We start from the raw sequence: 26,336 nt of genomic DNA on the forward strand, positions 1-26,336 counted from the left end.
AACAAAAAGTTTGTTCTATTTCTATTAAAAAATGTTGTTGGTAATTCAATTGGAATTGCATTGAATCTGTAGATTTCCTAGGGTAGTATTTTGACAGTATTGATTCTTTCCATCTGAGAACATGATATATCTTTCTATATGTTTGTGTCATCTATTTGATGATTTCTTTCATCAGCATCTTGTAGTTTTTAGGGTACAAGTTTTTGTCTCAAATAAGTTTATTACTTTTGATGCAGAGCTAAATAGGATGTGTCCTTAGTTTCTCTTTCTGATCTTTTGTTGATAGTGTATAGAAATGCAACAAATTTCTGTGTATTGATTTTGTATCCTACAATTTTACCGAATTCATTGATAAGACCTAGTAGTTTTCCGGTTAAAGCCTGTATTACTCACTACATCAGAGCCTAGATTTGCAATATGGCTGCTGTCAGGGAAGGAAGACTTTTTTTAATCTCAGGGTCACTTGTTTCAGTTTTGCCTGGAATATGAAAACAGGCTGGAGATAACAAAACAAAGGTAGCAATGAAAAGAACAGAGTGTGGACATAAAAGATAAGCTTATTAAGGATGGAAAGAGTTTGAAAAAGATGATGAAAATGGAGGAAATCCTGAAAAAATATATACTATGAAGACCCTAATTTGTTTAAAAATATTTGAAAGTCAGTAGGTAATATATATGTAGTAAGAGTAGGTGATCAGTCCTGGGTGTTCATTGGAAGGACTAATGCTGAAGCTGAAACTCCAATACTTTGGCCACCTCATGCGAAGAGTTGACTCACTGGAAAAGACCCTGATGCTGGGAGGGATTGGGGGCAGGAGGAGAAGGGGACGACAGAGGATAAGATGGTTGGATGGCATCACCGACTCGATGGGCATGAGTTTGGGTAGACTCTGGGAGTTGGTGATGGACAGGGAGGCCTAGCGTGCTGCGATTCATGGGGTCACAAAGAGTCGGACACGACTGAGCGACTGAACTGAACTGAAGAGTAGGTGAAGCTAAAGATAACATTCTTATGAATTACATATAAATTGGTCAAAATAAAAACTGCACCAAAGTTACACAGTCAGTCAGTCTTTATTCTAGACTGTTACACTGCAGAGAAGCTAAAATCAACTATGCAGAAACACAAGGCATTTCTAAGCACTGGGGTGAGCTAGTGGGGAAACAACACTGGAGGATATTAGAGATTGATCTTTGGGATGTTTTGAGCACATAGAGTTACTCCTGAGTCTGCAGATGTTTTTGTGTTTGTGTGATTAGACCGTCTGTGTTTGCTACTTGGTACCCAGTGAAGAAAATAGGCACCTACCAACCTACAGAGGCTGGGAAATCAGGACAATATCTTTGATGTTTCCATGACAGAAATGGTTCCCAACTCTTGAGAAAGACATTTCCTGGGTTGTAAAACACTGACAAGAGGCTAGAAGATTTACACAGATTTCAAAGGGGCAGAAAGAAAATTTACAACTGCAACTTTTCTAAAATAAATTATCTAAGAGAAGGGAGGTCAGGGGCCCAGAGTCAGGAAGAAATCTGTCTAAAATTTAGTCAAGCCAAGGGTAATGTTAAGGCTGTCTTGGTTACATTCTATTAATAGTAATCTGACAATTGGAAATATAATATCAGTGGCTTTTTCAGGAAAACAACAAATGTTCTGGGATTTCCAATTCATATTTTTCCCTTATCCATTAAATATTTACTGCAAAACTCTTTTATGTTTTAACAATAACTGAAACAAGGGATCCAGATATAAAGATCAGAAGGTTCTCATAGGCTAATGGGGGTAAAGGCGGGTAAACATAATTGTAAATGATCTTAAACAGTGTTATGTCTACAAAACTGCAAACAGAGAGGATAGAGCGTAACTCCACCTGGGCAGCTTAAGAAAGTCAGAGGAGGTTTGTAGAGGAAGGAGATCCCGTCCTAAAGGATGACTTAGCAAGATGTGGGGCAATGAGGCATGGAGAACCATGTACACGAAATAACAGAGGAGCAAGAAAGCAGCGTGTCAGTTCCTGGAAAAGCAACTGGCTCTCAGTGGCGAGAATTCAGGGAAACTGTGAGGCAGTGATGGAAAATGAGGATGTTTTGTTTTCTGCCCTAGTAAGAATTTGGCCTTCAGCTGATAGGTATTGGGAAGACTGTGATGCTCATATTTGCATTTTAGAAATACACCCTTGAGGTCAGGATGGGTGATGGGCTGTGGAGGGAATGGCATGCAGCAGACCAGAGGAAAGTAGGCAGTGATCTGGAAGAGTACATGGGGTCAGGCAATACTGAGTATATTGAATAAATCAGACCTGCTACTGATGTGATCACAGAGGGAGTGCAGAGATTAAAATTGATTTAGAAACTTCCCTTTGAAGTGGAAGAGATGTGTAGCATCTCTTCAAGAAGGGGAATGGAGAAAGAGTTACATAAGTTATGGGTCTTTTACTTCAATAGGTAGAGAGTGATTCTGAACCTACATATCTTACAGTTGTTTTAAAGTTCAGATAAGATGGTTATTTTAAAATGTTTTCTAGGAGATCTAGGCAAATAGGATCCTCCATTCTTTTCCCATCTCAATTCCCATCTCAATTCTTTATTGCATTCATATTAGTTATCAATATATAAGTAAGTACATAAATAATAGCGTTCACTTTCAAAAGTCCATGTGAATTTTTAAGACAATTTCTGAAGACATAAGACATCAACAACTCAATAATAATTATTATGGTGGCTCTAGAGTTTGTACATGTCTGGCAAGAGGAATCTGATCCCAAAGTTACAATATTAGAGACTTTCTAACTAGTGTGATTTTTTAAAAAAATATTGACTGTATATCTGTTTTTCCTCTACTTTGATTTCTCCTTTCTGCTTACCCTCATCTCAGTTTCATTACACTGATGAATCCTGATTTTACAGTGCCTTCTGGAGGTGTATTGCACACAGTACTACTGGGACTGTTAAAAATCAACTATAACAATCTCCACATTTCTATGATTAAAAAATAATCAGGATGATGCAGGTGACATTTATGGAATAGGACTAAATATATATATATATGCTTTAGATTAAAATATAGTCCATTATATTTTAATGTATTATGTGCATTAAAAATGTATTTAATGTATTAGTGTTGTGTTCTTAGTGACTGAGCCCCTAAACTATAAAAACCTTGACTCTATAAAAACCTTCATAAACCAAGGTTTGTCTTTTATATTACATTTAAGCTTCACCACAATGAGTGCAGTAAACTTTTAGTATATACTTTTTCCAAGCAAAGAGAAAGTCTTAGCTTCTGACCTCAGTTCTCATCTTGTTTTATTTCTCTGGAAATCTTCATGAATTTTTAGTTTAATTACTTCAAGCAGATGTTCAGTTCTCTTATTCTATGGTAGGAAACAGCAGAATGAAAGGAGATACTTTAGAAGAGTTAGAGTTTGGTGGTATCTGTGAAAATAGATTAAACAAGGGGACATTTGGAAGTTACTTCAAAGATGCAAAGTACATGTTTAAATTGATTGAAATGGAAAATTATTAAAACTATTCTTAAGATTATATTTGTGAAGAAAAATGTTAAATGGGAGTCACCAACTTAAATATTTAAATACGTTTTTGAGTTCATAAAAATAAACTCAGGCATTTTCATCTTATTTCTCAATTTCTTGTTATTGGGTTTCACAAACAAGGTTGAACAAAATATGCTTCGGTTAAGGCATCAGAGCAAGACTAAATTGTAATATGTGGACAATGATTCATTCATTTATTTCTGTGTTATGTATTTCATGTAAAATATGCATATTTTTAGGATTTGGTTAAAATGTCTAGAGCTTGATGTGGACTGAGGGGATGAGTATGTTATCTAAAAGCAAAGCAGTCCTTCCAAATTTTTCATGTTGGAAATGCCAAAAAAGTATAGAATATTTAATACAGAAAGGCAAGCATGAGGAGGATTCTGAATGTTGACATCACATTCAGAATAACAAGAAATTAACCTCAGAAAAGGTTTCCCTGGTGGCTCAGACAAAAGAATTTGCCTGCAATGCCAGAGACCCAGGTTCGATCCCTGGGTCAGGAAGATGCCCTGGAGAGGGGAATGGCAACCCACTCCAGTATTCTTGCCTGGAGAATCCCGTGGACAGTGGAGCCTGGCAGGCTATAGTCCGTGGGGTTGCAAAAAGTCAGGACACGACTGAGCGAGTAGCACTTCACTTCAACTTCAGAAAGATTAGACAAAAAAAGAAAAAGAAACAGGTTGCGTTCTGTGCCTGAATGAGTTGTAGAATTATGTTATTCACCATAATGGAGATCAGATGTGCCTGCTTGGATTTATGGGGATGCACATTCAGATAATCAGACTCTCAAATGGTTCTATAATAGAGACATATGGTGGTTGAAAATGTCCTAATAATAGGAGGGTTGATATGGAAAAATGGCATTTCCATTTCTCTCTATGGAAAGATTATAAATTAACCTGATATTTTATATGTTTATGTTTGATTTGCTGCTATATTTTCTCTAATAGTGTCATGCAAAACTGTTCTTACCTCCTTAAAATAATGTTTATGTATATATGATCATATGAAAATGTTAATTGGACCTATTATGGTGACTGTATTTCTAAAATTAATGTAGTGTTATATGTTAATTATACCTAAAAAAAAAAAAAAGATTGTTGTCACAATTAGCTGGGTTGATGTGTATAATATTCATGGCACAGTGCTTGACCAAGGATGGGCAATCAGTTAACTATTCATCAAATGACTGTTTTCACCCAGGTATAAAGAGGCTTAAAGGGGTGTCCCACAGAAAAGTGAATGATGTTAGGTATGAAATCTAGATGAATTTGTTTTATATGCTTCTCTTTCACAAGGCGGTTTTGTTCTAATCAAACCTCAAGAGAATAAGGGCAGAAAAGTCTTAAAGCAATCCTTTTCAAATTTTACCTGCATACAGATCACCCAGGGGTCATTTTAAAACGCAAGTCACAATTTATGGGTGGGAACTGAGAGACTGCATTTCTAGCAAACTCCAGATTGTGCGTATGCCACCGGCTGTCCGCTGAATCCACCTTAGCACAGTCCTTGAGCAGGAGAGTACATGGCCACTGAAGAAATACTGTACTTAAACCCATATTCGTCTAGTCCAACCTTCAGTTAACTAGAACAGTAACTTCAGGTTAGTTAATTTATCTGTTTACGTAGCAGATTATTTCATGTCTACTAGGTGCCTGGTGCTCTTTGGGTTCTAAGTATAATATAATGAGCAAGGCAGTTAAGAATCATGCCCTTATCAAGCTCGTACTCTAGAAGCAGGATCAGATACTAGATATGTAAACAATTCATTACAATAGTTTCTAGTGAAATTAGAAAATGAGGCTTTAAGTTATTAGACTTGCTCACTAGTGAGTAAGATTCACTAAAATGAAAATAAAATGAAGCTACTATGAAATTGTATCTGGCTAGTCCCTGATAGCTCAATTGGTAAAGAATCCTCCTGCAATGCAGGAGACCTCGGTTCAATTCCTGGGTTGGGAAGATCCCCTGGAGAAGGGATCTCCAGTATTCTGGCCTGGAGAATTCCAAGGACTGTATTCCGTGGTGTCGCAAAGAGTCAGACACGACTGAGCGACTTTCACTTTCAAGGCTCTCCTCGCAAGGAGACAACTGAACTGAAACCTGCATGGTGAGAAGCAGTCTACTGTGTGGAGATCTGAAAGATTCATGAAAAGCAAAGAGCAAAAATGAGGCAACAATGAGATTGGCCTGTAGGAGAAAGAGGAAAAAGACCACTGTGGCTAGGACATAATACTGGTATTTGGATGCAAGACTGAGATGGGCAATCAGGAGCCATTACGGGCAAACAGGCAGGGTCACACTTGACAAAGCTCGGGGGGCTAGGGAGGAGGAAACTAAACGCTGAAATCTTGGTGGTCGGCTCCAAAGCGGATCTTTAGGGCTCCACAGAGGGTTAAGGACACTCTAGAAGGAACGTAACTACAGGAAAATATGTTAATATATAACTAAACCAAAAATGATGAGTGAAAAAGAGCCAACATAAGATGTGGGACACAAGTTGAAAAAAAAGCATTCAAAAAGCAAAAAAGGTTAAAATTGTATATCTCTTAGGTTTATACTATGAAAGAAAGTGAAGTCAAAGTGTTGGTTACTCAGTTTTGTCCAGTTCTTTTCGACCCCATAGTCTGTAGCCCACCAGGCTCCTCTGTCCCTGGGATTTCCCAGGCAAGAGTACTGGAGTGGGTTGCCATTTCCTCCTCCAGGGGATCTTCCCGACCCAGAGATCAAACCTGGGTCTCCTGCATTGTATGCAAATTCTTTACTGCTTGAGACACCAGGGAACTCAGAGTTATGCTTATGCAACAGAAATATATTACTTATGTCATCCAAATTAATGTAATAACACACAGGTAGCAGTCTCTCCTCAAATGCTACAGAATGAATTCAATTTTTCTGAGTAGAAATGATTAGGTAACTATTATAGAAAACAAAGCTGTAGCCCCAAACTTGCCTTACATTTTACAGACTATTAGAAACAAAAGTGGATGAAAGTAGATGAAACAATAAAAGATAGCAACAAGGAAACTAAAACATATGCAAGTCACTCTTTGCACTAACAAAAAAAGTCTAGTAAACACAAGAGTCATCATTGTTAAATTATAAAATATTACATGCCTTGTACTAACAATTTTCGTACTCTTATCATATAATATATCATGTCCTTTATTGGGATATAAGCCTAACTCAAAAGAGATCTCACAGATCAGAGTAACTAAAGGAGAATGAATAATGTAATGATGACTCAGCTTCATTTTAGTGAGTTTTACTAGTGAGCAAGTCTAATAATTTAAAACCTTGCAAACTAGTGATTGTTAACATGTAAGTGCATTATAATTGACTTTTGATTTTGCCTGATGAATATGTTATTTTTTTAAAACATTCTTTTTTTTTCTTTCCATTTATTTTTATTAGTTGGAGGCTAATTACTTTACAATATTGTAGTGGTTTTTGCCATACATTGGCATGAATCAGCCATGGATTTACATGTGTTCCCCATCCTGATCCCCCCTCCCGCCTCCCTCTCCATCCCATCCCTCTGGGTCTTCCCAGTGCACCAGCCCTGAGCACTTAGAGCATTTCCAATTGACTTCTGATTTTTTGTCTTGTTTTTCAAATACATGAATAAACCACTGTCCATTAAAACGATCCTCCTAATCCTCCATCAGTGACAAAGCTGAGTTGTTTGCTTGTAATAATGATCAAAGGCAAGATTAGTCACCTTTTCTCATCTGAATGCATAATGCCTTAAAGCACACATTTCTGATATACTCATCCAGAATTATGGATATATTCTGTGGAAAAATAGCAGATTAATTTTGCTTGTTTGTATTTTATTTTCCCCTGTTTGAATGACCTCATTAGCTCCTCCGCTTACCAGCTATGCAACAGAGTTCAGACTTTTTTCATACTGTATTTTGATCATTTATTTGTAATTATTCTAGATTTCTTTGGCATTTATTAACAGCAACAATATTTTCTTTCTCATTGGCCTTATGTATATCTCACTTCACTCACTTAAAAAAACACCAAATAAGTGTCAGACTCTAGGGCTTTGGGGTAACAGGAAGAGTGAAGTGAGATGAAGCTAGAAAAGGAAGCAAGAGCCACGTGGTTTGAAGTCTTATAAACTTTTGAGAAATCTAGCCTTTATCTTAAGAGCAAAAGGAAACTACTGAAGAGTTTTAAGCACTGGAGTGGCAACATCTTACTTCTGCTATTTGCATACCTTGTTTTTTTTACCCCCTTACCAAATGGGATCGCTTTAGCCAGTGGTTTTATAATACTGTCCTACTATTTATGCTTCCCTTCTATTTCCAGGTAACAAAGTCATCTTTAAATGAAAGAGAAAGGTTGCCAGGTGTACAAAAATAAATTCCCTGGGAGACACAAGAGTTTACAAATAGCAACTATGAGTTGGTTTCATGAAAACAAATGGTGCATGCTATGGATAGAATCATTATTTGTGAATGATGGCTCATCTCCAACAATTAAATAAAGGGGGTAGACATATTTCACTAATGTTCTTTATTGCAGAGATTAATATCTATAAACATCATTTCCTAGGCAGGTATTACAGCATAAAATACTTGAAGCAATGTGTTTGATAATAAAAAAGCCTCATTTGGGGATCTATCTGTTTATTCATTCCTGGTATTCTTTTAACATCTGGCTGTAATAGACAGTGACTCTTTTTGTTTGTTTGTTTGTTTTTTGGCTTTTAACAGAGAACAAAAGGAAAGTAAGCTAATTAATTCTGGTGCCCATCTGGTTTCAATTGCTCATTTTACATTATTTTAAAATGATGGACTGTTGGTGATGATGTCTTCCCCAGGAGAAGAAGTTGACAGACAGCTGTGCAGAGACGCCATCTTCCCCATCCCTGTTGCCTGCGATGTGCCCTGCCCCAAGGACTGCGTGCTCAGCATGTGGTCAGCGTGGTCCTCCTGCTCTCACACCTGCTCAGGAAAAACTACAGAAGGAAAACAGATGCGAGCACGGTCCATCCTGGCCTATGCAGGAGAGGAAGGTAAGGTTACCAGCTTCAGAAGGGACTCGGATCTCTTCCAGAAGCTGGTGTACATTTCATTATGTGTACAGCCCAGATACAGTGATAGTTCCACAAAAATCAGCTTCCTGAAACTCAGCAAACCAAGGAGATTTAATATCTGGTGACATATTAGGCAGCTTGCTCCTGTTCCTTAATATTAACCTTGAACATAGATCTTCAGCAAAAGAGAAAAGACTGAAAAGTGAATTCACTTTTCCTTTCCTCACTTTTCATAACTCAGGTTCTTTCTACTTCAAAGTGTTACACTTGTGGAGAAATCTGAAAATGACTCCTGAAATTCCGAATGTCAGGTTTCATTGTTTTCTATTTCAGTAGTCAGTTTTCCCCAGTGAAATCCTGTTCTACCTGCTCATAAATACTAAACTTTATTTAAAATAATCGCCACCATGACTATTGCTTGACTGAAAATGACATGGATTTCCCACCATTCAGGTTTCTGAACATAGGCCCTGAGTCTCATATGTAGATTGTGTTCACTTTTAAAATATGTTGCTCCTAAATCACTTCATGCTATTGGGTGAGTAAAGCACAAGCTTTTCATATATTCATACCATGCAAGCCCCATTGTCAAGAAATACAAGGCTCTTGGTAATTATCTCTCAAGTTTGTATCTGAATGCTAATTTGGCCTCTGTGTGACTGGGTGATATAATGTCATACTTAATCTTGTCATTCTGGAAAATAACACAGGGGTAAGGAAAACACAGAAATAAGTCAAGTTCTGTCACATGTCGCATGTTCTGTCTCAAGAATATAGGCATATGTTATTTAAATATTATCAGGCTGAATGACTATTTTCATTCACATTTAACACTAGTTGATGATTTCTATTTGTAGTAAGCACATGTTTCTTTATGTATACCCCCAGTTAATCAATTTTAGAAGAGTTTTCACATTGCCCATTTCATTTTTCTATTTATGAACCATTTTAATGATAGAAATCTGCTAGTGTTCTTTTTTTAATCAAATTTGCTTTCTTTGTATGTGATTCTGTGCAAAAATATAAAGCCAAAAATATGTTGGCCTTAAGGCATAGGAGAAAATTTAACATATTTAAAATAGTCAACCTATGAGAACATTTAGAATTTTTTAAGTGTCCAAACACTTTTTTCTTGTCACCTCAATATAAATGTAATTTTTTTCTACCAAAATAAGAATGTATCTGTGGAACCCAATAGAAAAAAATAGAACCTTTCCAAGAAAAAATTATATTCCTTATGTTGTCAAACAATAACTCTAACCTTGTATAGATCATATTCAGACTTCACACTCTATCAGCTCGAATTATGTCTTGGGCTTCATTAAAATTAAATCTGTGGTCACCCTGCTTCCTGTAAATCCATTATACTCTGCAGACACTTGCTGTGTGACTAGTAATGAGTGACTTTTCGCCCCAGGAGTCACATGGCTGAGATTCTGCCATGCTTGCAGAACTCACCAGATCATTATTTCCGTAGACATGATGCTTCACACTGAAAGGTCATGAAATGCTTTAAAGGCAGGAATTTATGACTGCTCTTTGGTATGTATCATCTGCTTAGTTTGAAAGGATGGGACTTGGATAATTTTTAATGAAGGCTAACAGCTGCATCATAAGAAACACATGCTGGAGAATTATAAATGTGTAAATAGTTAATCATAAAGGTGAGGTGAAAGTTGCTCAGTTGTGTCCAACTCCTTGAGACCCCATGGACTATACAGTCCATGAAATTCTCCAGGCTGGAATACTGGAGAGGTAGCCTTTCTCTTCTCCAGGGGATCTCCCCAACCCAGGGATCCAACCCAGGTCTCCCACATTGCAGGCGAATTCTTTACCAGCTGAGCCACAAGGGAAGCCCGTGAACTCAAAACACCATTTTAAGTGGAAACTAGAGGAGATTCAGTCAATGGGGAATCTGCTGTTATTTGTCTCTGTTAATAACAGCTACAGAAACTGGTATCATTATGTGAAATATTTAATAAAGGATTTGTCTTTCAAAGACAATTTAATACCTGTTATTTGCTTGACACTGAAACACATTTTCTTTCCTTCAAAATAAGTCTTTTCTAATTCTGAAAATATTTTTTAAATGATTTAGAAACTAATTTGCAGGAAGTTTTAAAATACGTTTCCCTGCCAATTAGATAGCATTTTTATAATTTGGCACAAAAGCAATTTTTTCTATTATTCCCCCAAAATTAATACTTGTATGTGTCACGTGCGCATGTATCTAAGTCATTTCAGTTGTTTCTGACTGCAACACTGTGGCCCGTAGACCGCCAGGCAAGAGTACTGCAGTGGGCTGCCATAGCCACCTCCAAGAGATGTTCCCGACCCAAGAATCAAACGTCTCCATCATTAGCAGATGGGTTCTTTACTGCTAGTGCTATCTGGGAAGCCTGATCTTCTTAATTATCTGTGGATCAGAATATTACTGTGATAACCTTAAGGGTAAAGATCACATTAATAAAATTATATATTGATTGTTTAGACATGAAATTAAATTATTTTCTGGTGAAATAACTTACAGGACAAGTCCATGTGCAAAGCATTTATCTGATTTTACAAAATACATACTGTAACCTATTCATTTGTACTTTATCTCAGTAAAATGTCACCATTATACATTATACTGGAGATTATATAAACTCTGTATTGATGAAGTCAAAGTTGTACTGCAGTAAGCCCATAAATTCAGTAACTAAATAGAACAATTATTTTTCCCTCTTGGGAATTTTGCTACAGCGACAGGTAACTCTCCATGACAGTCTGTCCTCCATGAAATGTCTCAGCATTACACCTCGGTATGAAAGCCTACCTCACAATCTTCATGCCAGAGGAAGAAAACAGCTGGGGACTCTTACCTGTTTTAAAAGAGTCAGCAATTAAATTCTTTCATCCAGAGTGATTTATGTCATTTCAGTTGACATTTCATTATCAAAGCAGGTCAAATAATCATGACTTGGATTTGAACCTAATTTCATCAGGGGCAGGGGAAATACATTTCTACTGTGTGCTGGAAAGAAAGGCATGCTGGCTACTGATCTTACCCCTGATTTTTTTTGTATATGTATCTGTGTATCTACCTCTATGTCTGTATGTATCTATATCCATGTGTGTATATATAAGTGTGTGAGATAGAGGAGTATTCCATAGGACCCCAATGAACTAGACACACTCTCCACTGTTAAAATGTTATGACTCATTATTTCCTTATTCCTGTTAAAAGAATGGTAAAATAATAGAGTAGAACTTTCTTTTATCTCATGCTATACTTTCTTTTCCCTTTCCTTCCTGTCCTTTCTAGCCTCTTTAGCTCCCTTCATTAATAGTTTTATCTGCAAAGTTATTCAGTGGAGCCAAACAGTTGAGCACCTGTGCCAGCAGGTGGGCAGGAGGGGGGTCTGTAGTGATCCAGGGCGGGTTGTCAGAGCCCAGCCTGAGGGAGATGGGCATCCCCAGTGAGAAAAGGGCGGCCTGACGTGAAGTGTCTGAGACACTGAGAAGTCTAAACGGAGGGACACATGGATTGCACAAGAGTAAAAGCAGTGACCCAACACAGGATGCCAGGGCAAAAGCAGGATGCAGAGGGAATCCCAGCATTGAGGAAACAGCCCAGTGCGGGGTGTCGGAGCCAAGCAGGGTTGAGGAGGTTTCAGTAATGTGGAGTGGTTGAATGCAGGTGTCAGAGTATGAGCAGGCTGATGACGATGGCCCATGGGTAGAGCAGTGAAGATGGCAGTGGGAGACTGGGGAGGGGGGTTGGTTAACCAAATAGGTACATGTATTAAACATAATAGTTGGGTTTCTTATTGCTAAAGAAGGGAGTTGGGAATATGTTAAGAAAGAAAACTAGAGTAAACCTTGTTGTATTATATTGGAATTTGAAGTTATCAGTGTGAATGCATGCTGTTCAATTTGTAAATCTAGACATAAAAGTGAAAGTGCAGTCGCTCAGTCGTGTCCAACTCTTTGCAACCCTGTGGACTATACAGCCCATGGAATTCTCTAGGCCAGAATACAGGAGTGGGTAGCCTTTCCCTTTTCCAGGAGATCTTCCCAACCCAGGGATCAAACCAGGTCTCCCGCCTTGCAGGCGGATTCTTTACCATCTGAGCCCCAGGGAAACCCAAGAATGCTGGAGTGGGTAGCCTTCTCCAGGGAATTTTTCCAACCCAGAAATTGAAGCAGGGTCTCCTACATTGCAGGTGAATTCTTTACCAATTGAGCTATCAGGGAAGTCTTAGACATAAAAATACATAAAATTCACATATAAGTATGATATATATTCATATTATAGTCATATACATGTGTTAGCTCTGTTCACTGAAATGACATGATAGCAGTCAGTGCATTTAGCGCTGAGACCTTGATGTCTATTACCATTCTCCCATGAAAGGAGCCAGGGCTTCTTGGAGAAATAACTGATTCTAGGGCTGGGATAGCAAAAGTACAAGATGTGCCTGGAGGATCTTGTGCCAGAAAGAAAAGAAGAGGAAAATATTTCAAAAGGTCACACTACTGTATATATAAAATAGATAACTAATAAGGACCTACTGTATAGCATAGAGAACTCTATTCAATATTCTGTAATAATCTATATGTGAAAAGAATCTGGAAAAAAGTGGATACACACACACACACATATATATTACTGAATCACTTTGCTTTATACCTGAAGCTAACACAACATTGTTAACCAACTCCACTCCAATATAAAATAAAAGTGAAATTTAAAAAAGGTGAGGGAAGCTAGCTTGAAGAGTCTCCCACTGGCCACATACAAGAGCAATGTGAATGCAAATTAACAATAATAGCTATTTATATACATTAACTAAGATAGGAAACCATGAATCCATACTTGATATAAATAAATTAATTGAAAGTCTGATGAAGAGCATTATATTTACAGTCTTAAGTATCCTTATAATGAAGAAGTTTGACAGACACTATGTTAATTCAGTAATCAAAGTTTACATCATCAGTAATGGGGCAAATACAAAGGATGTGTTCCTGGTGTGGTATGAAGAGAGCATGATGTCATGTCTGTACCATCCCTGTCAAAGATGCATATTATAGAATCTGATCATGAGGGAACATCTGACAAATTCTACCTGGAAGATATTCTACAAAATAACTGGCCCCTAATCAGAAAATCCCATGGACGGAGGAGCCTGGTGGGCTGCAGTCCATGTGCTCGCTAAGAGTCGGATACAACTGAGAGACTTCACTTTCACTTTTCACTTTCATGCATTGGAGAAGGAAATGGCAACCCACTCCAGTGTTCTTGCCTGGAGCATCCCAGGGACGGGGGAGCCTGATGGGCTGCCGTCTATGGGGTCCCACAGAGTCGGACACGACTGAAGTGACTTAGCAGCAGTAGCAGCAGCAATCTTCAAAAGTGTCTAAGTTATGAAAATTAAGGAAAGATTGAGAAAGATTGAAGGAAACTAGCTGGACATAAGCTCTAAATGCAACAGTTGATTCTGAACCAGATCCTTTTATTATAAAAAAACGTTTTGAGATAATTGACAAGTTTAAATGGGTCTGAGGATTGGATGGAAATAATGCATCAGTATTAATTGCCTAATCTTGAATGTTGAATATGCTTATGTATAGGAAAATGCCCTTGATTGCAGGAAATACATACTGAAGTATTTCAGGTAATGGGGCATCATTTCAATAACTTCTTCCATATGATCAAGGGGAAAAAATTATTGGTAACATTTTAAATATCCCTATAGTTTTAGGGTTAGTTCAAAGTTAAAAATAATAGAATAAAAATAATTTGAATATAAGTGCTTTTCATATAATCTTTGAGTAACATTATGGAGAAAGCAATGGCACCCCACTCCAGTACTCTTGCCTGGAAAATCCCATGGATGGAGGAGCCTGGTGGGCTGCAGTCCATGGGGTCGCTAAGAGTCGGACACGACTGAGCGACTTCACTTTCACTTTTCACTTTCATGCACTGGAGAAGGAAATGGCAACCCACTCCAGTGTTCTTGCCTGGAGAATCCCAGGGACGGGGGAGCCTGGTGGGCTGCCGTCTGTGGGGTCGCACAGAGTCGGACACGACTGAAGCGACTTAGCAGCAGCAGCAGCAGCAGCAGCATTATGTAAACTATTGTTTTGTGTATTGGCAGTACACGAAAATGTCATAAAATGCCTTTTACTAAAATATTGTCTTCTAAAATTTGGAAACCAAATTACAAATGGCATAACTGAAGATAGTTAATATAAAAATATTTCTTTTCAACTTGAAAATAAAATTCTGTGTATGTATCTTACTTTAAAAGCCTTGACTTTTGGTTAAATAAGATTAATAATTTGCTTTTAGGTTTGTTTGACACTTTGATGTAAAAATCTTTGTATCATGTGAAAATACAGAATGGGTCCCAAGAGCTACTTTAGAATTATTTCAGGAATTCTAAAAGAAATCAATCCTTTAGCACTTAAGTTTGACATATTTTTGATATAAATAGTAGTATATTGATTTTTTTTAAAAATTGATGTTATATTTATGACCTTCTCCATTTTTTAACTCATGTTGCAGGTTCTTAACAAACTTGGTTTAAAAGGAAAAATGATTTTCAAAGTGTTTTCCACTAAGTATAACAACAGCTTCTGTTAGTTCTCATTATAGTCAATTATCTTTAAAAAGCAAGATATAAGAGAATATTTATTTTTGCAGAGTTCAGAGTGACCTGATATTATAACTTCAGCCAAGTGTTAGTGTGTCTTTACACCTTCTTTGTAGATGCAGAAAATAGATGCAAATTGAAATAAAATTATGCCAATTTTTCCTCAAATAATTAGTAGTCCTCAGAAGTTTTACTTTGCAGTATAAAACATTGAGGGGATAAATATTTGTTTTACCTTGTTTCATTTTTACAGTGAAATGATTTTAGTTCTGAGAACCAGGAAGTACTTCTATTTCCTCTAGAGGAATTTGAAGAGATCAGGATCTATTTTATGTGTACATACACACATAACTCTGACTTCTGAGTAAATACTGCCACTTCCGCACCTTCCTGCTACTGACTTTGAAAGAGCAGTTCTGCTTTAGTCTGTTCCCACGTGACCACCACTTCAGTCTGTTCCCACAGTCCTACAGGACTTATCCAGACTCTACTGTGGGATGTCTTTAGTCCCTTACTACAAGGGGAAGAAAACGGAGGGGGTGGTGGCCGCCCCAGTGTCTCTTGAGGTTCTCTGTGACTAACGCACTTCCAGTTAAATTCCCTGAAATCATGCCATTGCCTTTCACCCTCCAGTAGTCTGCTGTCAAAGGTATTACGGCTGCAATAGCAGGCAAAGTTACAAGTATCTGAAAATTGTAATTCACAGTACACTGTAATAGCCTCTTCTTACCCTGAGCCTAGTCCACTTTTTTATCCTTATCATCAGTTACTTTTCTGTGTGAACTCTGCACTCCAGTTGACTGCATCAATATTGCTAATTCCCAGGGTCATACCTGCCTGAGTGCCTCAGCTTTTATTTAGTTTCTCTTCTGCTTAAATTAAATTTTCTCTTCCTTGTCTCCCTTCCCAGAACTCTGCTTATCGAACTCCTATTTCTTCAAAAGTCATCTCAATGCCTCATCTCAACAACCTTAGTCATTTTTAGTATCCCCCAAACTAATGTAATTTTAAACTTTTGAATCCCAATTATACTAAATACCTCTTTTAACATAATTGTCATATTCTTTATCATTATATTATTGCATTCACCTAGAATTGTACTCAATTCTTTGCTTATTGTTATCACCCCATACTTCTCTCCACTGCATTGTAAGATCTTTGAGAGTAGCAAGAATTATTTCTATTTCTAACCCCTCTAGACTATTCCTTGAAGCATAGGTAACCATTGCATATTACAGTCAGTACATAGGTATTCAATTAATGTTTTGAAAAGGTTCTATTTTAAAAAACCACTTGTTTATTTTATTTATTTCTTGGCTGTGCCAGGGTCTTAGTTGTGGTATGCAGGATCTTTAGTTGCAGCATGTGGGACTAGTTCCCTGATCAGGGATCGAACACGAGCCTCCTGCATTGGAAGCTCAGAGTCTTAGCCACTGGACCACAAGAGGAGTCCCTGAAAAGATTCTTTTTTTTTTTTCCTCTCCAATCTGTGATCTAAATTGTAAGGACTTCAATGCCACACTCAAAAACAACATAGCTCTGTTAAATGTCTCTTAACCAAGGTCTTTTGGGCTTGATGGTAGGGAGGAAAAGTCATTTGTAGTTTCTGAGAGAAGTTTTGCATATTATAATTGGCATTTTTGTATGAACATGAAAGTTTACTTATATAACAGAATTTCATCATCAGAGTATTATAAAGTCTTTCCTTTTGGTGAAAGGATAGAAAGTCTAAATAGTCACATTAATATGAAGCGTATATTTTTATGTATAAGAGGGTTTTTTAAAAAAAATACACTTACCACTGATTTTGTCACAGGTGACATTTTATAATCTCATACTACAGGAATGAGAATATTCCCAGATGTCTGGAATTAAATCTTCCCATAAATAATAAATAAATTCAGTATCATATCTATCAATTTTTCAACCATAAAAGTATTCCCTGAACAACATGACAATGCTGCAGTGACTGATTATCCAAGCCATACTTTCCAAATTGCCACATCGTTGTTATAATTAAGACCACACTGGGACTTATCTGTGCAAATATCTTGACATACACAGAAAATGCTGGTGTGGCTTTAATGTGGATTGGGGCAAGAAAATAAATAGTCTTTATGTTTGTAAACTTAACAGTTATCTTGCAGTTCCTGGACGTGTTATGCTGATGTTGTAGAAGCTCTTTTCTTATTATTTTTTTCAAAACCAACCAGCCAATTCCAATGTCAAAAACAATTCAGAGTTTTAAAATCATAACTTACATAGCATACATATATTCAAAGTAAAAATGGGGTAAGTAAAAACACATTATTCAATTGAGGAGGGGTAATTTCACTATTAAATTAGATATAGTTTTAAATGGTTATGTAAAATGAACACATTTTTCTACAGTTAGCATGTGTTTTCTTGAGAAATACCATTGGATAAATCTAGAGCCTCAGGGAAGTGGGTAATAAGAGTGCCCCAGTCCAATTAGCAGGCTTAGGAGTTGTCCCTATTCAAATACTAAACTTCTTGCTCCAGGACTGCTGAGCTGTGTGATGGAAGATAGGATATGAGCCGTGACAGATGTTTTCACCTTCATGAAGCAGGGGACAGTAAAGAAATGTTGTTTAATACAGGTTATTCTGATGTTGATCCCATGTTCAACACTGCATAAGTGACTGTAAATTGCAGTTAAATTATCACATAAATTGCCTACTGATTTATATGCTGAATAGAGGGATGTCCTTAGTCACAAATGAAATGATACCTGAAGATCAGCTCAGGGTGTGATTTTGCTTATTAGTTTTACCCAGATCTCAAACTTTAGGAGCCATCCTCCTTGTTAGTGTTAGTGTTAGTAGCTCAGTTATGTCTGACTTTGAGACCTGGTGGACTGTAGCCCTCCGGGTTCCTCTGTCCGTCGGATTCTCCAGGCAAGAATACTGGAGTGGGTTGCCATTCCCTTTTCCAGGAGATCTTTCCAACCCAGGGATCGAACCCAGGTCTCCTGCTATATTAGGGTCACTAGCTATTGAATCACTTTTCTTAATGTTTTTAAACTTTTAAAAAACTTGCTTTCCTGATATCTAAAACCCACCTCATTATGTTCAGGTTTCCTCCATTTACTGTCACAAATATGTGTGATGAACACCCAGGGATCCACCATTCCATGTGAACAACCAGTTATTTTCTATTCTTAAAATGAAATCCAGAGACTACATAAGTGTGACTAGATCAAATTGTCAACAATGTAAACAATAAGTCCCTCCCAATACTCTGTTTTTAACAGGATAAAGCTTTTTATTTTCAGCGCTGATTACAAATAGCATTTAGGTAAAAACAAAAAAACACCAGACTCCGTAAATTCCTAACTGCTTCTGTGACTGCATCATTTAAGCTGTCTGGACTCATCCCCTTCATAATTTTTAACTTGTTCAGCAGCTGTGGATATAAAATGAGATCCTACCTATAAAGTACTTATAATGGGACCAGCATGTTAAAAAAGAGTTCCATATTGACAACTCCACTACCGCATTCTATTGATTAAAAGGACACATGTGTTTTACTCTTTATCATCTCTGTAATTACTGCATGTTATATTAGGTTCATTTTAAAATCATGGTGGCCAAACAGCAGTTATAATATAGTTGTCATTGCTAGTACTTGGGAATTTCATTGTTATTCCTGAGAGCAATAGCAACTCCATACTATTTCTACCAGAAACAAAGAAATAAAAACAGCTAAGGGCCATTTGAGGAAGGAAAATAAACCTTCCCTTGGTTGCTCGCTTAAACTTTTCATTGGCAAACATCTTCTGGTATAATTAAAATAGAGCCACATTAGAACTTAGAAATGGGTACCAGTATCCTGGAAAAAAACCCTGGAGACAACAGGGAACACTTTTAAGAAATCCTGGGTAACTAATGCATGTGATGCCACAGAGATGTTATATGTAGGAGAACACAAACTTTGATGAGTGTCAACTGATAAGCTACTTGAAAGATTTGGATTCTGAATATAAAGAAGTTTTAGGAATACCTTCCCTTTTAATGGATGTAAAAGTGGTACATTTTTTAAAAAGTATTTAAATAAGTCATACAAAGGTATTTGGGTAAGCATACAGTAAAAATTAGAGTTGATAAAAAAGTATTGTAGTTTAATTTGCAGCCATTTTACTCTTTCTGGGACACATAAAATGATGGTCTATCTCACAGTCATTCACACATTTTAGATTTGAAGAAATATGGTATATTATCATTAATACATGTATAATGTATTCTTCAGTGATGCCATGGGGGATCAGAAAGCATCTGTTGATTTTGAATCACCCTAAATCCTAATTCACTGAAATAAGCAGCACTTTGAAACCTAGAATTAAGACTTTCAATTTGATGGATATCATTTGTGAACATCCGGGGTTTTCCCCATCTATAGATTCTCAATGTCCATGTTTCCTCTCGTTAGGAATACATAGGCTTCATTTGTTCCTCATTTTCATCTTCTCTAGAGAATAATGGCCTGTCTTTGAGGTCCTTTTGAGTCCCCCAAACCAAATATCAAGTATACCACAAAGTTTAAGTTTTCAGCCAGACAGTGCCATTCACGTGATTTGCCTTCCTAGCAGTGTGATGGTCACCTGTGCTAGTAAGTGGCCAGTATCATTCTTATTGTTAATTCCAAGGGACAGAGAATGACAAGGTTTCTGTTGGCACCATATCTAACCTGCTCATACTGTCTGTTTCTGTAGGTGGAGTTCAGTGCCCAAACAGCAGTGCTTTGCAAGAGGTACGCAGCTGTAACGAGCATCCCTGTACTGTGTACCACTGGCAAACCGGTCCCTGGGGCCAGTGTATCGAGGACACTTCAGTTTCGTCCTTCAACACAACTGCAGCTTGGAACGGGGAGGCCTCTTGCTCCGTTGGCATGCAGACAAGAAAAGTCATCTGTGTGCGGGTCAATGTTGGCCAAGTGGGACCCAAAAAGTAAGGACTTGAAAACGACGATAGTTAACTCCTGTGGCCAGCCATGTAGGGATGGGCCCAGGCTCCACTTGCTTCATGAAATGGAATGTTTGGTGCTTATCATACCTGATCTCAAGAGTAAGACTTCTGTGTTTTGATGGGAGCCACTGATAAAGTTATAACAGCTTGTACCTGGGATCCATAAATTCTGTAGAAATCTCTCCATGTGGTACCTACTTTCAGTGTTATAGTAGCACTTTCTGCTTTTATTGGGCTAGTGAGGCAGTGAAAGAAGTGCTCACCCTAGGGCTGGCTGATCAATAGTGACAGCATCCAAAGTCCTAGCAGTGGAGGTCATCCGTGGCCTCCTGTGTACCCGTAGGCTGTGGAGGCTGCCCGTCTAGTTTAATTGGGCAATAGCCTTCTATGATCTGCCTTTCATTTTCCTTAGAAGGTACTGTATCAAAAATACTGAGGCCAAACTTGCTACATCTTTTAATGGTTAAATGAATAAACCATTTACTCCCAAGAGAGAGCCTTAGGATAGGATGAGGGTTAGAATAAGCAGAAAAAGCACCAGTGTCTCACTGTAGTTAACAAGTAGTGTGATAACACGGCAAACAGTTTGCTAGAGAACCCGAGAGTTGACACATTGTATGTGCCTTGTGAGAAAGTAAAAAAAAAGAAAAAAAATCAGCATAAACTGGGCTAATCATTTCTTGGAGAAAATTAATAAAGCAGTTATAAAAATATACTTAACAAGGAAGAAAACTCTATCATTTGTGATTTAGATAGCATCTGTCTTTTAAAGCTCATATCATCTTAGCCATGTGAAACATGAAAAGTAAAATCCATCAGTTTTGCACTGGTATAAAAATGGCCTCATAATTTCTGAAAACTTGGTCAAGTACTTAGGTTTCGTGTGTGGTCTTAAACATACTACTTAACAGATTCTGGCTTCAATTTTCAAAAATATTTGCAGAAATTTAATGAAAACAAAAAGTAGTAATGTAAGCACTCAATAAATCTTAGAAATTATTTTCTCTTGGAAAATTCAAGATACTTCTTAGTGTTTCAGAGAAATGATAATAATGTAACTGATATACGACAAACTCCAGGGGATAAGTAAGAATCTCATGATGACTTGTTTTTTTCTAATGCCCAGTGTTCTGGACTTTGGTAATATTTTGCCTCATCATTTAGTTAGAAATTAAGAAACATGCAAAACTGATGGGTTTTACTTTTCATGTTCCACATGGCTAAGATGATATGAACTTTAAAAGATGGATGCTACCTAAATCATCAATGATAGAGTTTTCTTCCTCTTTGCATATACTTTTATAACTGATTTATTAGTTTTCTCCAACAAACGATTAGCCCAGTTATGCTGATATGTTTTTTGTTTGTTTCTCACAAGGCACATACAATATGTCAACTCTGGGTTCTCTAGCAAACAAGTATGTAGTTAGAAAATATATGCCAAAAGATTTGAATAAATTGAGAAACTATTCCATATGCTTCATAGGCAGCCCCAAACCAATATTTCAGTAAAAATGATGCTAAATTTGTCATGAATGTAACAAAGGATATTAATGTGCAGTATATTAAAAGTCAATAACAGTGACAGCAAAAGTGGAAGTCCCAAGTTTTGAGGATTGTGGGACTTGCAGGGACAAGCAAAGGGACAGAAATATTTGCTGCAGGGGATTATCAGCTGACCAGCTTGTCATGGTTCAGATTGGAGGGGTCTTGTTCTGAGCTTCTATGGGTAAGCTCACTCTGTTACTCTTTTGCAGTTTCATTTACCTTTTAGATGTTACTGTTATATGTTCCTTCCTTATGCAAACTACAGAGTTTTTTCCTCAGCAGTGGATGTACATACACGCAAGCCTATGTGTGGTAAAGCCTGGTGGATTAATGTCATTAAATCATTCAATAGAAAGGATATCCTGAAGCCCCAATGTCAGAGCACCACAATAATCCATTAAAAATGCACTTTACCCTTGCCGCCTTTTTTCAGTGACCTGGATACAAGTATAGATTTGTTAAATCAAATGAATTTCCTTTGCCCTTAAAGTTCTAAAAAATAAAGCAAATGCTGTGAATGCAAAAGAAAATATTACTACCCTTATGCCTAAATATGCTAGGTTAAATTCAGTGACTGCTTTTCAGTCCTAGGCATTCGAAACAAAAATGCAAATAGAAACCTTGTTTTAAACTCCTCTTAATAAAACAGATTACTGTGCAATGGGAAAATCAATGTAATTGATCTTATCTATCCTCCGAGTAACAAACTTCAACTCCTATCACATCTGTTTAATTTGACCTTGAATAAGATTTGGGGGAAAATCAATTCCTTGATTTAAACCACAAACACTAAATACAAACAGCACAAAGGAGAAAAGAAGCATGTTGACTGAACCAATTGCCTCACCAAAGGAAGTCTGAATTCATTTCATTGGATGTGATCTAGGCTGTATAATTTATATTGGTCTGTTCATTTAACAGCTTTGTTGTTGGTAATTTTGTTCTCCACAGTTAACCGAATATCTTGCTGAGGAAATTTCTAAACTAAAATAGAATTTTTGAGGTTGTCAATGATAGCATTGTAAATTCCATTGATTTATTCAGAGTTAAAATTTGAAAAGCGTGTAATTGAGTAATGCTCTTCCATTGTTAAAGTTCTAAAATTGCCTCATTGAGAAGGAATGCCTCCAATAATACTTACTAATCAATAATTCCATAGTTTCAACAAGAATTAACAGGATGATTATATGTGAGATTTTGCCATATAATGTTTCCTGGTTAAGAATGTAGGTTAACTTATAATTCTAGTGATTTATAATCTCAGTTGTAACAAAACATTAACTTCTAATGATTCTTATCTAAATTTCTTTTCTGTTCATAACTTTGAGTAGGCATAGCAATTAGGAAAATCCAAGTGTATATTCAACATAAACCAGAGAGAATATTTCATTTTGAAATGTTGAATCCAATGTATTTTTTAAAATCCACTTTCAGATAAAGCCTGGTGTTACTGAGCGAGCAAAAAAATATATATATCTGTATAGTTGAATAGAATATAATACTTATGGATGAGATAGGAGACATAAATAAAAACTTACAGATATATCAAAAATGAAGTGTCAGCAAAGTGCTATATAGAAATTATAGGAAGGAGATTAATGATGTTGATTTATTCACTCATAGTTCAGTTCTGAAAACCTGATTAACTTACTTGTTGGAAGACAATTTATCTTGACCTACAAGAAATTTGACTTCTCCTATGGGGAGTATTTTTAAATCCCATTTTTCACTAATTTGCCAAGTTGTTCCAGCAACAGTTATACTGGTTGATTCATTTCTTCACTGCCTCTTAACTTACTTGTCAGAGATGTATGATATCACCTCAAAGGAAAATTTCTTAGGAATCAGAACATTACTTTTAGTTACATGAATTATGTTATTATGTTTTGTTGTCCTTATATGCATCTTCTAGTATTAATAGCATTTGATTGCTAATGATAGTAGACTCAGATTGTGAAGGTGCAGAAAAGAATTAGGAAATTTAAAAATCATGGAACAAGTACACAATAAACAAAAACTATATTTAAAACTCATACATCACCTTCCTAAAATTCTTCTAGGAAGTGAAAACCTTATAAAGTATAAGGCATTTCAGTGTTTTGTCATTATTTTTCTCTCATGCCCCTAATAATATATTTTATATTTTTGTGTTTTTGAAAAATTATAATTAACCTAATTTTGCTATAATTTATATCAAGAACACAATGTTTTGTTTTTCTTTAAATTACTTATTGACTCTTTATTTATATCCATTCACTCTTTTTATTCTAAAAATATTATAATTTATAAAAATACCTAAAATATTTAAAATCCAGTAGATTAAAACTTAGAAGAAAATGGAAGAAAAAATAAGAATACAGTGAATGAAACCAGGAACAGAACAAAAATTGTTTATCTTAATTAGCTGTATACTTTCTTATTTTATTACTTATTTTTATGACATTCATAGCTATAAATACAATATTGGTTTTTGAACATGTACTATCTATAGAATATGCTTATTATATATAATATATATATTATTATAGAATATGCTTATATAGAATAAGTTTATTTTTTGCTAAATATATTTTGTAAAAATAAAGTACAGAGTAGCCTGGAAAATTATGATTGACAGTAAGCCTATTTAGTTATACAAAGGTGTAGAATTGGTTCCTTAAATTGGTAATTTGAACTTTCATAAATTTCTTATAAGGCACGTTAGAAAGTGCAGATTTAGTAATAGACTGTTAAAAATGGATAAAGAATAATTATTATATTTTCTCCTACATAGCACAATTACTATTATTAAATTTTCACTTCCTGCCTTGAGAAGCTTTATTGAGGTTCAGTTCAGGAGAATTATTTTAGTTGTATAGTTCTTGTCAAAAAGTAGAAAGAATCCTGGAGGTGGAATACTACAGATGGATGACTGTTTAGCAATTTCAGAAGTAAAAATTCTAAAGATATAAATTACCTGGTTCTGGGTTAGTACAGAGGTCTAGTAACTTCCCTTTGCTTTTCCTAGGTGTCCTGAAAGCCTTCGACCTGAAACAGTACGACCCTGTCTGCTTCCTTGTAGGAAGGACTGTATCGTGACGCCATATAGTGACTGGACATCTTGCCCTTCCTCATGTCAAGAAGGTATGCCCTGAAGAGTTCTGTAGGCAGTTCACCCAGGAACCCTCTCTCTAGGCCTCGAAGTTCCTCTGGCTGAGCAATGTTTTGATTCTTATATGGGGCTGGCTCTATGATCCTGGATTGGGACAAATGCCATGCAATTTGGATTTCCTTCTAGAAAATAATACAGGTTTTAGAGTATCAAGCAGATAAGTCAAATGACTTTTATGCCAAAACTGACTTAAATAGCGGTGTGATATAGACCTAAGTGAAAATATTCTAGACTTTATTACATTCATAATGTTTCCTTTAGCATTGATTCTACAAGAATGTGTAGTGGCCTTGTGTATTTCAAAAAGAATACACAGTGATTTTCTGAGTACTCATGGTTTTCAACCTACTAAGGTGCAAGAAATAGCCATGGGACCAGATTCACTACAGATTCAATTATGTGACCCAAAGGATGGGAATAAAGGAAAGAGGAAAATGATCAAAGTGCACCTCTGCCAACACTTAACATGCCATGAGGCCTTTATAAGATGAGGATTTGCTCCCAGTTTGGTTTGGTTTTTTCTTGGTATAATTGTTCTGCAATGTATGGGTCATCTGCGTGGCAGCCCTATAGTGGGGCTGACGGCGACCTCCTCCGAGAGGGCCTATGCCACACGCATAATGTCCTTACTCATTGCCACTAAGAAAGATGTCCTCATCCTCTAGGTGACTTGTACAGAAAGTCAACACGTTTTCTCTCAGTGTCACAAATGACATTGTCTCCTATTTTTTATTTTACTCTCCTGACAAATAGAGATAGTTTATCTTAAGTTTCTTTTATGCTGTTACTTATGCTTCTTGACTCTTACTATAGGATTAATGTGAGAATCAACTTCTGGTTTAACAACTGCTTTAAATTACTGGAAATTTTTTTTTTAATCCTGAAGATATTACATAAGATTATAAACTTCATAATTGATTGTTTATGCTCTGTGGTTATTTTATACAGTTCAAATATGGGTTCCTTTTTATGCTTTTTCTGTTTTAAATACCATTGATATATAAAATAAATCACAAAGTGAGCAAGAATAGAAATATTTTCCTCTGTTATTTCATTCTTTACCATCTTATTTATTCATCTATTTATCTCTTTTTGGCTGTGCTGAGTCTTCATTGCTGCACATGGGCTTTCTGTAGTTGCTGCAAACAAGGGCTCCTTTTCGTTCCATGTTGGGACTTATTGAGATGTCTTCTCTTCTTGTGGAGCACAGGTTTCAATAGTTGTGACATTCAGGCTCAGTTGCTCTATGGCATGTTGGATCTTCCTGAACCAGGGATCGAACCCATGTCCAATGCTTTGGCAAGCAGATTCATTTTTTAAAATTTATTAATTTTTTAATTGGAGGCATCACTTTACAATATTGTCTTGATTTCTGCCATACATCAACATGTATCGACT

At 36.5% G+C, this 26,336-nt stretch overlaps 1 protein-coding gene across 1 annotated transcript in view; it reads left to right on the forward strand.

Annotated features, from left to right (window-relative positions):
• The window catches only part of THSD7A (thrombospondin type 1 domain containing 7A), a 446,988-nt gene that overhangs the window by 331,892 nt on the left and 88,760 nt on the right, over positions 1-26,336 (forward strand). Inside the window, exons 7-9 of the mRNA XM_070470953.1 lie at positions 8,395-8,589; positions 19,987-20,221; positions 24,795-24,910. Coding sequence (XP_070327054.1) covers positions 8,395-8,589; positions 19,987-20,221; positions 24,795-24,910 — 546 coding nt within the window. The remainder of the gene's footprint in view (positions 1-8,394; positions 8,590-19,986; positions 20,222-24,794; positions 24,911-26,336) is intronic.

This window comes from Odocoileus virginianus, chromosome 1 (assembly GCF_023699985.2).
Source record: "Odocoileus virginianus isolate 20LAN1187 ecotype Illinois chromosome 1, Ovbor_1.2, whole genome shotgun sequence".
Taxonomy (NCBI): Eukaryota; Metazoa; Chordata; class Mammalia; order Artiodactyla; family Cervidae; genus Odocoileus; species Odocoileus virginianus.